This window comes from Vidua macroura, chromosome 18, assembly GCF_024509145.1.
Source record: "Vidua macroura isolate BioBank_ID:100142 chromosome 18, ASM2450914v1, whole genome shotgun sequence".
Taxonomy (NCBI): domain Eukaryota; kingdom Metazoa; phylum Chordata; class Aves; order Passeriformes; family Viduidae; genus Vidua; species Vidua macroura.
Window position 1 is genome coordinate 11,305,168 of NC_071588.1, and position 12,804 is coordinate 11,317,971.

Here is a 12,804-nt window from a genome sequence, read left to right on the forward strand (position 1 = left end):
TAAGTAATTCTGTTCTGGAATGATCTGTCCCACTGACTCCCAAAAGTAACAAACAGCTGCAGGAAGACAATGCACTTTAGCACAAGGAAGGGACAATTGTTACAGAAAACCATCAAACTCATATTTGATGAGTTACTTGGGATGCTAATGTGCATGTGTTAGTTGACTTCTTGACAATTATTCATTTAGTGTTTAGGATGTGTGGGGGAAGGCATTATGGCCTCAGCCAGCCTGATTCAGAGGCACCAACTTTGATAACTGAGCTGCTCCAGCCGCTCTGCTCATGACACTTTGGGATTTCTTTTGGGATAGATACTTTCCTTAGGGGTGAGAGGTGGATACTCTGCCTTGCAGGTCTTGAACATTCTTGAAAGACGTTCCAGTGCTGTATGATTTTTATTTCAGCATTAGGAGCTCCAAAGGATGCTGAGAATGCCTTGCCTATCCAGGTAGATTATGATGGCTATGATGCCCAGGTGTTCAGACTGCCAGGCCCAGCCAGAGCCCAGCGCTGTCCCTCTTTCAGGTGAGAGGCTTGGGAGTGCACTGGTTCTGGAGTAGCCATGTTATGTGTGCTTGAGACATAAAATACTTGGAGAAATACAAGGAGAAGTGATCTCCACATGCTCACAGTTGAACAAAAAGCTTCATCTGTACCTGATCTTCATGACTGATTGTCTGGTGTTTTACTTCTAAAATAGTGTGTGGGGTCTAGGAAAAGGCATAATTTTTTTTTCTTTAAATCTTTAATTTTGTTTGAAGTGGAATAAAGCTAGTCTTCCTAGCAGATTTTGCAGGGGGGTTAAGAAAGTATTTGCACATTAGACTTGCACAGAGCTGTAGAAATAGATTGTTTGATGCACTGCTTAGTAACTGGTGAACAGAGTGGTGAGGAATCCTCCCTGAAAATGATGCCTGTCTGAATGAGAGAAGAGGCAGAAAAGCTGAGTGCAGGTTCTTAACTATTCCATGTACTTTTGTCTGAGGAGAGGCTGATGATTCTCAGGTCCTGGCAAAATTCATTGAATAAATGATAAATATCATTGCTTTTTCAGAAATACAGTGTTGACAAGCTTGTTTTGAAGTACTTTTTTTACTTTGCTTCTTTCAGTAGTATTGCCTAACTCAGAGCATGTGGACTTTCTGGTTAGTATGTTAATTTGAGCAGCCTGTAGGGACACATGCTGAAAGATGGCAGCACAATTTAAATAGTTGATAATTCCAAGTAGTTTCCCCGTAGCTACATGGTTCTGGCACTGTAGGCTAGGCCACATCTCTACCACGTTGGTGTGGTGTCTGTAGGATTGCAGAGGGAGTTGAGCAAATCCTTTCACAGCCCTTGTGCTGGAAGTGTTGCAGTGTTCTTGTTATGTTGTGTGATGCACAGAAGTATAAATTACCCAACCAGTCAAAAAAGATAGTGATGGCTTCCCTGTAATGCCCTTCTTGAGTTCACCTGCTGAGCATCGAGTCTTATGCATGACTTGGGCCTGTCCCAGCCCCTGATAACCTGGGGATTAATCTGTCTTTCCTGTCACTGGGCATCCCTCTGAGCAGGTCAGTGAGGGAGAGGGAAAGCCGCACGAGGAAGAGCTCCAGCTCGTACGACGTCTCGTGCAGCCCCTCCCTGCAGAGCCGCGCGCTGCCCCCGGAAGAGGTGAGGAGCCAGGCTTCTGACGACAGCTCTCTGGGCAAGATCTCCAACATCCTGATGATCCCACGGCCTCACCTGCACCAGTGTGAAGTCAGCAGCTCCTTGGGCTATACCAGCACCAGAGGTCAGCCTGGGGCAGGTGGGAAGGTGCCTTTGGTGGGGAGAGGAGGGGGAAGTTTGTGTTTGCCACTGCCAGGCCAGCACAGTGGAGATGGTGCTTGTATTGGCACTCATGGGACAGCTTTTCCATAGCTGCAGCTGGGTGTGCATTCTCTCTTTGTCGTCCTTGTCCAATTCCATTGCTTTTTTTTTTATAGCTTGTCCTAAATAGAAGTGTCCTGACACTGATTTGCTCTTTTCCCTTGCCTATTTCCTTCTTTAGTACTTGACTGTTCTCCTGTGCCTGCCTGCAAGTGTGGACATACACAAGGAACTTGTATTATCTAGGTCACCTATAATCTATTGAATGAGAACTGCCCTTAGCAGTGAGCCCTGGGGGACCCTGCCTATAAAATTTCTCTATGGGGATTCTGTGGGGAGTTATTAAGACTCACTTTCTGGATCCTTCTTTTGACAATGTACTGCTGAGCTGTCTCAGTGTGTTAGCAGTGCTGGCACTCCTCTTTTCTTCCTTTCCAATTTAATTTTGTTCTCAGGCAATATGCAGTATCTTCCACAAACCCAGCTCATTTCTAGGTAAATTGTATTCCTCCTGCACCTGTTTCATCTTCTATAAAATTCTATCCTTGAAGGCTCTTCATGGTTTTTTCATGCCATGCTGTATGACACTGATACCATATTTATCTGTCACAGGAATCGCAGTTACTGGTGTGGAGCTGCTCTCACACAGTGTACTTGACATCACATCTACCATTCATGTTTTCCCCTGCTGTCAGTTAATACAAGTCTTTTCTTTCTTTGATATTTCTGTTACTCCTTTAGTTTGAAGGGTGTTCAGCAGGATAAGGATGTGTATGGGTTAGGACTGGCCAGGAGGGAAGAGTCAAAGAAACTGAGGTTTTTCACATGTTGTATTTGACAATATAAAATGGTAAATGAGACCCTTCTCTTTGGGATTTCCACTTGTTGGGCAGAGTAATTGCTACTTATCTATCTGGTATATTTTTCTCTCCTATTTCTAAATAACTGCACTTCTGTTCCACACTGAATAGTGACAACTAACTGGTGTTTTGTGGAGATCATGTCCCACGTTTTCTGGGAGTAATCCCTGATTTCAGTGCTCAGATCTGAGTATTACAGAAAAGGCATGTGTACAAGGCTCAGCTGTGGCTTCAGTACTCATCCTGAAGTTTTTATATCAGTCTTTTGATTTCTCAAGAATTATCTAATGTCTGAGTAGCCTTTCATAATTGTCTTAGTGCCGGTGGGCAAGTGGTTTCTTAATTGATTCATTTAGTAGAAGTTTACCGTTTATAGCAGGGCTGTAATGGCAGATGGAGTAATGTTTTTTCTTGTCTGGGTTCTTGTTTACATTGTAACTTTCAGGCCAGATAGGAATTGCTTTCCTCTTCTCTGCCTGCTTATTTCTTAAGTCTCCTTATTTCCCCTTACCCTGGGCAGTCTTTATATCCCTGAGCAGTTAATTCTCCTGTGCTTGGCTCCTGCAGGATCTCACGCTGGCTTGGTTGTGTTTTGCAGATTTCCTTGAGAACACGCTGGAGTCGCAGCAGCGCGACTCCAGCGCCCCGGGGCGGTTCCACGTGGGCAGCGCCGAGTCCCTGCTGCACATCCGCCCGGGGGGGTACGCGCCCCAGCGCGCCCTCATCAACCCCTTCGCCCCGTCCCGCATGCCCATGAAGCTGACGTCGAACCGCAGGCGCTGGATGCACACCTTCCCCGTGGGTGAGCTGCCTCGCTGCACACCTGCCTGCTGGGACTTTGCCCTTGGCCAGGATTAGCGCAGCAAGAGAGCCAGTGAGAGCTCTGGTGTATTAAAGTGCTCTGCACACTACACTCATTTGTGTACAGGCCCAAGCAATCCTCTTTTGGGAAATACCTCTATTTGCAAACAAGCAGCAACAGGTACAGAGCAATTCCCTGTTGAAGGGAACCTAACCCTCTTGAAGGTAATTGTAACTACAATTTTGGTTGATTTTCTGATGCTGAATTGTTTGCATAATTGTTTAATGCCTTGTAAATAGGCCCTCCAAAATGTTTTAAAAAATATTTTGCTTCACTTGTTTCAGAGGAGATGGCAGAGGTTCAAGGCTTTGAAGATTTTGTGAACATGCTTTCTTAATGTCCATTAGCTCTCATTGCTTGTGCTGTTGGCAAAAGAGGGGAAAAGCAACTGAGGAATCAGTGCAGATGTGGTGATCAATGATCCAATTGTAACTGTGTAGGTCCCTCAGGAGAAGCTATCCAGATCCACCATCAAACCCGCCAGAATATGGCAGAAATGCAGGGCAGTGAGCAGCAGGATTTGACACATTCCTCTGCGGAGCTGCTGGAGCTGGCTTACCATGAGGCAACTGGCAGGTGAGCCATTTGCTCAGTCTTGAATGTTGGGTTTGTAGACCATGAGATCAGGTCTGTTGATAACCAGCTAAGCTTTATCTCTTTCCTGAGGGGATGTGAGTAGCTGGTTCTTTGCTGTCCTGCAAAGGCAGCGTTTTGGTTACTGCTGGAGGCAAACAAACAGCATGGACATTTATGTAATGCTGTCACAGCCTTCTCTGGGCCGCCCTTGTGCCGTTCCACCTCTGCCGACCTCAGCGAGGGAAGAGCTTGCTTCCAGCCCGGGCTCGGCTGAGGCAGAGGGGCTGAGGGCTTGTTGGTCCATTTGCTAAAAGCACGGGTGAGGAAGGCTGTACAAAACAGGCTGCTTTGTTTCTCTGCAGACACGTCAGCTCTCGGCATCCAGGGGATAGTGCCTCCTTCCTGAGCTTCAGCGGGACGGAGGAGTACGGGAACGGGCTGGGGGCCGGCCCGGGCGCAGGTACCGGGGCAGGGACAGGCTCAGGGGATGGGGCAGGACTCGTGGCAGTGCGGGAACAGGCGCGGCAAAGCAGGGGGAATCAAGAGTGATCTGTTCGTGCGCTTACTTGGACTTCTTGGTGTATGGTAGTGCTTTGGGTTGCTGTGTTGGTTTTAGTTTAGTTTTGTTTAATGTGTCTCTACTTCTCTACGTGTGTCTCATAAGGTTTATTATAGAAAGATGCTCATTGTTTACTGGTAATAAGCTCTCAGGCAGTAACTGAGTTCCATAATAACAGAGCAGTGATGTTCAGACCCAAAAAATAACTAAATAGGTGTTCAGAAGCATTTTTTTTTTTCTTGGTGGGGTTGCCTTAAGCTGTTATCCTTTAGAGAGAAGATGTGTCTGTACTTTCAGTTGAAGGTTACCTCTATCTTCCTTAAGTTACCCAGACACCTGAATTTGTGAAAAATTTTCAACATTTCTTTTCAGCCCTGTAAATGGAACAACATGCCATACTAAGCATTCTGCTGTGTTGTCTGGTTTTTTGTGACCCTCTGCTTTTGTGGATATGCATTTTAGTTAGGCACATGGAAAAAAAGTTGAACTTATGGACTACAACATTCAAGACTTATGTTCTTTTCTCAAAACCAATTTAAAGATTTTTTAAGAATAAATTTGCCCTTTTGAATCACATTGGATTAAGACAATTTTGTTTTCCATTATGCCTTTCAGAGCCATAAAGAAGTTAGCAGACCTAATTTTCTTGTGCCTCATCTTGTATTCACATAGTCACATTTAAAATTATTTTCTGTTGCTTTCTTCTGTGAATTTGTTCTGATTACATTTAATTTCCTTGCTTTACATTTTTAGTATTTTCTGGCTTCCAGATAGGCTCTGTTTGTTTTTGCAATTGCTAAACTGCATTTCAGCTGGATGCACTTTGCACAATGTAAATGCAGAGCAGGTCCTGGCAATAAACATGCTTGCATTTATGGAATTTCTTTGTGTCTGTAGACCCTCACCTATCTATAGGGGCCACACTGGGTACTCAGTGGTTGGACTGAGAGTTCTCCCTTTATGGTTTGAGTCACCTATGAAATGAAGCAGTTTGGGGGGGTGGGGGGAGTTGTGGGTTTTTTTTAATTTCCAGAAATGGGATTTCTTGTTGGGTCTGGTTCTCCTCTGCTGCCTGCAGCATGGTGTGGTGCATCAGGGCTCCAGAGTGAAAAATGACCCCATCTATTTCCCTCGGGCTTCGGGACGTTGTCGCTGTTGCCCCGCAGATGGAGGTGGTAGCTCAGACAAGGAAATCCTGTTGCAATTCCCGGTGTGGATGGCAGATGGCAGGAGGAGCTGGTGGAAGGTGAAGGCCACTCAGAGGCAGCTCCCCTGCGGGTTTCTGGCATCCTCACGTAGCAGATACCCACCCTTTCTCTTACAGGGGAACAGCAATGGTGTTGATACCCATTTCCTGGGTAAATCTACCTGAGCTAGTTTTAAACAATAGTACCTGTTAAATGTTTGGAGGCTTACTGAAATTTTTATTTTGATAAATGGCTTTGAAGGCAGCAGTTTTTCTTGTCTCCTTAGCATCTCTTTTTCTCTCATGTGACACACCATCTGTTTATAGGAGCTTATAGCATCTACTTTTCAAGATGTTTCATCATTTTGGGGAGGAGAGTTTTGTTTGGGTTTTAGCTACTGAACACTTCTAGTGAGATGTTCAAGTTTGATCCAAGATATATTTTTCCTCATTAATTGGCTTAGTGGTTTCTTCTCCTGTGCAGAACCCTGAGATTTTCCATGCAGAGAAATTCTGTATCTTAAAACATCACCATGCTTTTGATTTATTTTATTTGAAATTCAAGAGAAGTGCATATGTGCTTAAAATAAATAACATTTCTTTCTTGTAGGGGTGAACCTCAAAACTCAGAACAAGGATTCCTTGGAAGATGCTGTCTCTAATTCTCCAGATCCAAGTAAGCAGGAGAAAGGTTTGGAAGAGACTTTGCATAGGTGGGAAGATGGGGAGGGAAAGGGCATGTACATATATAGAGGTATCAGGAGGTGGTAGGCAAGAAACTGAGGAGCCTCCTTGGCTTTTGGCAGTGGTTTATTTTGGCCTGCAGTAATTTGCAGGATCTGCCTGTACTGTCTCACTCTGATTGCAGTTCCGTAGCTCTTAAGAACATGTGAAGCTGTTTGTTTTGTTACAGCTGAAATTCTTTCCTTACCAGACACTATTCTGCAAAAAGCTAAAGCTGCTGAACTCTTATCTGCCTCTCAGTGTGAAAAGTTTGTTTGGTACCAGCTTGTTGAAGTAGAATTAGTACAGTCAGTTTCTGAATTTGGTACCATTTACTGAGAAATATCTGCCTTCACTTCCTAGAGAAACAAGTGTGTCACTGCTTAAGAAAGCTTTTTTTTTGTTGTTGTTGTAGTCTCATGTATTACTTTCTTGTGCAGTGTTCCTGCCATTAATGTTAACAGTTTTATAGTAAAATAAATTTCTGTCTGTAGGAGCTCTGTGACAAGAAGTTAAGCAACAGTAGGTGATACAGATTGTTTGAATTGGGTCAGAATGTAATGCAGTGGTGAGCTGATGATTTGGTATAATCTAGTTAGCTTTTCACTTTTTAATGTCTACTTTTACATCCCTGTAATCTCAAAACTGAAGCATAACTCTAGGAAAGGGTGTGGGAAAAGATTGCTTTCCAAGTTACTATTTTTCTGGTCTTCCCACCCTCTGGATATATCTTCTGTTTTTATAACTGTGGAAATACTCCCATTTCTGCTGTTGTACTATTCCAGAAAGAGGCTGGTCTGTCATTCTTTCTCTCCTCTCCAGCTCCTTCTGTAGTTGTCTAGGATGCAAAACTGGTCTGATTTTCTTGTTCAGACTTGGAATGTTGATCTGTTTATTAATAATCAGTAACTGCATCTCACTTGCTGTAATTTTGGAAGAGCAGTGGCTATGTCAGCTCTAGCTTTCAATCAAGAGGAAATTAAATGTATTAACTTTGAATGCCTTTTGCATGATGGGGTTGAATCAGCATGTGCACTGCATTGTTTAACAAACTCTGTCTCTTTCTCTCCCTCCCTTCTTCCCATCCTATTTTCTTTTTCCCTTCCCATTCCACACCCCTTTTTGTCCCTGTTGACTTTATGCCAACTCTGTTTTTCGTCTCTCATTCTTTTTAACTCTCCTCTTCATGCACTTCTTTCATCCTGCTCTGCACCCTGTTTTTCCATGGGTGACCACACGTGCCCCCCTTGTGTGCCCCCATGACACAACGAGGCAGTTCTGACGCTGTCTGCTCCCCCCATAGTGCCAGGCTTCTGTTGTACAGTTGGAGTGGACTGGAAATCCCTGACCACCCCGGCCTGCCTCCCTCTCACCACGGATTACTTCCCCGACCGCCAGAGCCTGCAGAACGATTACACCGAGGGCTGCTACGACCTGCTGCCAGAGGCTGACATTGACAGGTTTGGCCAGCACCTCCTCTGTGCAGTCCTTGCTTAAGGAGCAGGTGATGGAAGAGGATCACTGCAGTCTGTACAAGTGAATGATGATTGCTAACACAGCAGCAGAATACTTACATTTTTCTTTTTTTTCCAGTGATAGCTTTGGACCTTTTCTGATGTTCCCACCTGACAGTATGGTGTGCTCTGTAGATTTGATGTTATAATTTTTGTGTCTCTTTTCTGTTGTGTTTTGATCAGAATATTCAACCTCAAGCTATCATCTCTGTTAATCTACTTTCTAACAAGTGTTTTGGAAACACTAAATGAGCAAATGCATATGGACACAGTATTTAAGATGCTTATCCTCCCTCTAATGGTTCGTTAGTTTAAAGAATCTTGTTGGAAAACAGAGTTAGTTGGGCAAATAGAACTTCTCTGCTTGTCTCAGAGGTCTCTGGTAACTATTGTTTCTTAGGGTTAGATGGATTTTTTTTTTTTTTTTTACTGAAGCAGTCTCATTATCTTAATTTTTTTTCAGTCTTTCCATAACTTGTAAGGCATCAAAAGATCTGCTCGTGTTGCTGCTTTACAGAAGCAAAACAAAAGTATTAATCAGGGTGATTGAAATACATAGGAAGTAATAGGATTAATGAAGAAACACCTGAAAGAAATGTCAGTAGGAAGGCGAAGTTCAGAGCAGGAGCTGCACTAAGATGAATGTGTTCTCTAACCCCTCCCTGCTCTCCAGTTCCCACTGTGGGAGAGGCTGGAGCATTGCTGCTCACTGGCGTTCTGAGCTCTCCTGAACGTGTACAAACTGCACTTAGGCTGCCTGCAAAGTGCTGGAAAAGTCATCTTTGGGGAATTTATTGTTCCACAACTGCTGTAGGCAAATTTGTTACTAGTGGCCAAACTGCTTTCAAAGGCAGCAGTAAATATTGCCAGACAGTTCATCACCCTGTGTCAAAAGGTGCCCCTTTTCCCTCCTGCTCCCCCAGGCAGGTGTTCCCAGGCACAGGGCTCCAGGGCCCGCAGCAGGGCTAAGAATAGGTGTGTGGTCAGCTTCCTTATTCTAGTCTGCTTAACCTTTGTGTCCAGGAGGGATGAGGAAGGAGTGCAGATGACAGCCCAGCAGGTGTTTGAGGAGTTTATTTGTCAGCGTCTCATGCAAGGCTATCAGATTATTGTGCAATCCAAGCCGCAGAAGCCGGCCCCAGCCGTGCCACCCCCGCTCAGCAGCAGTCCCCTCTACAGCAGAGGTGAGTGACCTGGGCTTGACAAGTCAGGCTTTTCTCTTCTGCCAGTCCCAGTAACCTCAAATTAGGCACATCCACCAGTTGCTCAACACTTTGGCTGTTATTTGGTGGTTCTGCCCAAGGAAGTTCTGAATGAGTGGTGTAGGAATCCCAAGTGCTCTTCTTTGCTTATGATACCAGCAAATCTTAACTGTAAGAGCAAAAGACTCCTTGTGCAACTGCTCCCTAAAAATATGGCCTGAAAGATGGGTTTTAGGTTGTGCTGAGATCAGAAGCCCATTTCTGGACTCCAGCTCTGGAGTCTCTTCCTGTTGGCACAGTTTGTTGATAAAGTTCTGAGTACTGCAGTAAGCTGAAAGGTTTTGCTTTTTACAACTAGGTCTTGTGTCAAGAAATAGACCTGAGGAAGAGAATCAATACTGGCTGAGCATGGGCCGTACTTTCCACAAAGTCACCTTAAAAGACAAAATAATTACTGTGACTCGGTACCTGCCAAAGTGAGTATCTCTTTGCCTGAGCAGTTTGCTGTCAGTGTTCAGATGAACATTCTTCTCCAGCTCTGTGCTTGCTTGAAAGAGCACCTTCTTTCTTTTTAGGAGAAGAAAGAGAAGCATCAGTATGAATACTGAGATTAATGCTTGTGTTTCATCTTTTAGGTATCCATATGAATCTGCTCAGATAAACTACACCTACAGCTTGTGCCCCTCACACTCTGACTCGGAATTTGTCTCTTGCTGGGTAGAATTTTCCCATGAGAGACTAGAAGAGTACAAGTGGAATTACTTGGATCAGTATATCTGCTCTGCTGGTTCAGAGGATTTCAGGTGAGAGCTTCTTTTCCATCCAGACTGTTCTGTGTCCTAATTGCCTCTTTTTCTTTTTGACCTAAAATTTCATCATCAAGTTCAACCCACGAATGCTCAGTACTCCAGGGAGAATATCTGGCCTGCTTTCACTGTCAGCTTCCAGCAGCTGTTGCCTTGTGGGAACCTTGCTCTGTGTTGCTGCTGCGTTATCTGACCTTTGATATGGACTCTTGATCTCAAAATTCAGCATGAACTTCTTTTTTCTTCTGCTACAAATGCAAAGAAATAAGATAGCATTTTGTACCATACAGATGCTTTTCTTGGCTTCTTACTGATTTCTGGATCTGACTCAAAACTTCCATTTATTTTGAAGCTGTTGCAGGTTTGCTTGAGTGCTGGGCTTGACTTGCAGTCCTACTCCTAAGCTGTGGAGCAAGTGCTTACCAGAAATGTGGAATATCTCCACTAGTATCAATAGCTTTTTTGATATCTTCTCTCCACACAACCAGTCTTTATCATCTTTTCTTTTCAGGTCTCAGTCAAAATACCTCCTACACTAATGTGCACCTTGAAAATTCCTTTTTGCTTGCATATTTTTAGAGAAAAAGCTTTCGAGGCCTATCTTTTACAGAAAAGAAAGCGTATCTCTGTGTGACAATTATTCTGAGGACAGCCTTATTGCCAGTAATACTCAAATTGCTGACCATTCCTTTGCACAGTACTCGTGCTTGCTCTGTCTCAGGGATAGCAGCGAGGGTGGTCGCTGCACTCACTGAAAAGCACAGCAGGTATAAAGATTTATACTTTAGATTCTGGAAAACCCTTCCCGGGAAACTGCTGACCTCTGTCCTGCCTTCCACGTTCCTGCAGCCTTATCGAGTCCCTGAAGTTCTGGAGGACGCGGTTCCTGCTGCTGCCCGCCTGCATCAGCGCCACCAAGCGCATCATGGAGGGCGAGGCGCACTGCGACGTGTACGGCGACAAGCCCCGCTCGGACGAGGAGGAGTGGCAGCTCCTCGATGGCTTCATCCGCTTCGTGGAGGGCTTGAACCGCATCCGCCGCCGCCACCGCTCCGATCGAATGATCCGAGTGAGTCCCCGGCCCCCGCTGAGGCTGGGTGTGACCCGAGCCGCTAATGAGGCGTCAGCAGGGAGACCCGAGTGCGGCCCGGGCAGGCTGGGGCACGGTGCCCGTGTCCGTGCCATCCATCCCTAAAGGACACTGCTGACCCGTGTGCTGTGTCAGCTTTCAGACAGTGGGGCTTAATGTGCTAGTTTTGCATCACAGAAGTGATGCTTTGGGAGAGGAAACAGAGCTGTTTCCTTCAACGGCTTGAAGGAAATTTCCCTGGGATGAGCATCCTGTGCTGCTGTGACTGGACCCAGGCTCAGGGACAAGCCAGACTCTTCTGCACTATCTTGGCCTGGCACTGCTCTGTTTTATACTGTAGCCAGTCTTTTGTTACCCACGAGCTTGATGCCTCCTCTTTGCAAGTGTGCTCTGCTCTGTGCTGCAGGTGGGCTTAGCCTAGGTGCAGCACTCTGCCTTGTGATGCAGACAGTTCATCCAGAGGGGTCTGAGGTAGTTAAGCTGGTCACTTCTGGGTTAACCTGGACTGGTTCTGTGCTGCAGATTCAGGAGAAGGATTGGAAAAAGAGAAATATGTGAGTGAATTTTCTGGTAAACAGTTTCAAGAGGCTGCAGAGAAACTGGCTAATATGTATTAAATCCTGTTCCCATTCTCACAGCAAATGGGGTAATTTATTTTGAAGCAAATTCACCTTTTCCAGAATAACATACATTTTATTTTCAGAATAACATCCACAAAAGACACTAGCTTATTCCACTTTTTGTGTACCAAGTGGTTGGACTCCCTTTTTAAAGTGTGCTTAATAAAGCCCTGCTGACATGAGGTGTTGTGTTCTTGCTTACTAGTTAAGCCTAGCTTGACTAAGTCTGTGCTTCCATTTTTTCTTTGTTAGAAAGGGTCTGCCATGAAAGGCTTGCAGATTGCTGGTCCAATTCCCACTCACTCCCTGGAGCAGTCTGGACCTCCCATTGGGAAAAAAGGAACCTCAGCACTCTCAGCTCTGCTGCAGATGGAAGCCAGTCAGAAGTGAGTCTCTACAGGCTGTGTGAAGAGCCAAGAACATCCTTCCTGCACATTGCACCTGGGCTGGCTAAAGCACATTTGGGGAGCCTTGCCTCATGTTGTGTTAAATACATAAGGGATTAATATTTTTAATGCTAAATTAGTATTACACATGCATAATAAAACTGAGTTCAAGGGTCCATGTTGTTTGTGGGGGTAAAAGGTACTTATGGAATGTTGGATCTGTGCCTCAGTGTGTGGGAAAGCAAATATCTGAAAATACATCAGTAGCCCTCTGCAACAGTTGCCTTTGGGGGGAAGCTGACACAAAGTATGTTTGAATAAACTCTGTATTCCTTCCTTTTCTTTTAGGACTCTGGGGGAGCAGCAAACAGCAATGCTTTCTGGGAAGAGCTCTGTCCAGCCTTCAGAGAGTGGGAGCATTGCTATCACACCCACCTATATGGACAGCCCTCGGAAGGTAAGGACTTCCTGGGCTTTCTTTAGCTGCTGCTTCTACATAAGAATTCCTCAAATAATCAAAGATCATTTCTCTGAGCACTTGGCTACATCATAGCACATCTTACTC

At 44.9% G+C, this 12,804-nt stretch overlaps 1 protein-coding gene across 6 annotated transcripts in view; it reads left to right on the forward strand.

Annotated features, from left to right (window-relative positions):
* The window catches only part of DEPDC5 (DEP domain containing 5, GATOR1 subcomplex subunit), a 39,077-nt gene that overhangs the window by 10,136 nt on the left and 16,137 nt on the right, over positions 1-12,804 (forward strand). For 4 of the 6 annotated variants that reach the window (XM_053993531.1, XM_053993525.1, XM_053993528.1 and 1 more), the window contains exons 20-32: positions 406-526; positions 1,558-1,778; positions 3,314-3,517; positions 4,018-4,153; positions 4,516-4,613; positions 6,509-6,574; positions 7,898-8,081; positions 9,159-9,319; positions 9,696-9,813; positions 9,973-10,140; positions 10,993-11,212; positions 12,106-12,239; positions 12,588-12,696. In XM_053993531.1, the coding sequence (XP_053849506.1) occupies positions 406-526; positions 1,558-1,778; positions 3,314-3,517; positions 4,018-4,153; positions 4,516-4,613; positions 6,509-6,574; positions 7,898-8,081; positions 9,159-9,319; positions 9,696-9,813; positions 9,973-10,140; positions 10,993-11,212; positions 12,106-12,239; positions 12,588-12,696 (1,940 nt within the window). The remainder of the gene's footprint in view (positions 1-405; positions 527-1,557; positions 1,779-3,313; positions 3,518-4,017; positions 4,154-4,515; positions 4,614-6,508; positions 6,575-7,897; positions 8,082-9,158; positions 9,320-9,695; positions 9,814-9,972; positions 10,141-10,992; positions 11,213-12,105; positions 12,240-12,587; positions 12,697-12,804) is intronic. The other 2 variants (XM_053993527.1, XM_053993530.1) reach the window with 1 other exon arrangement.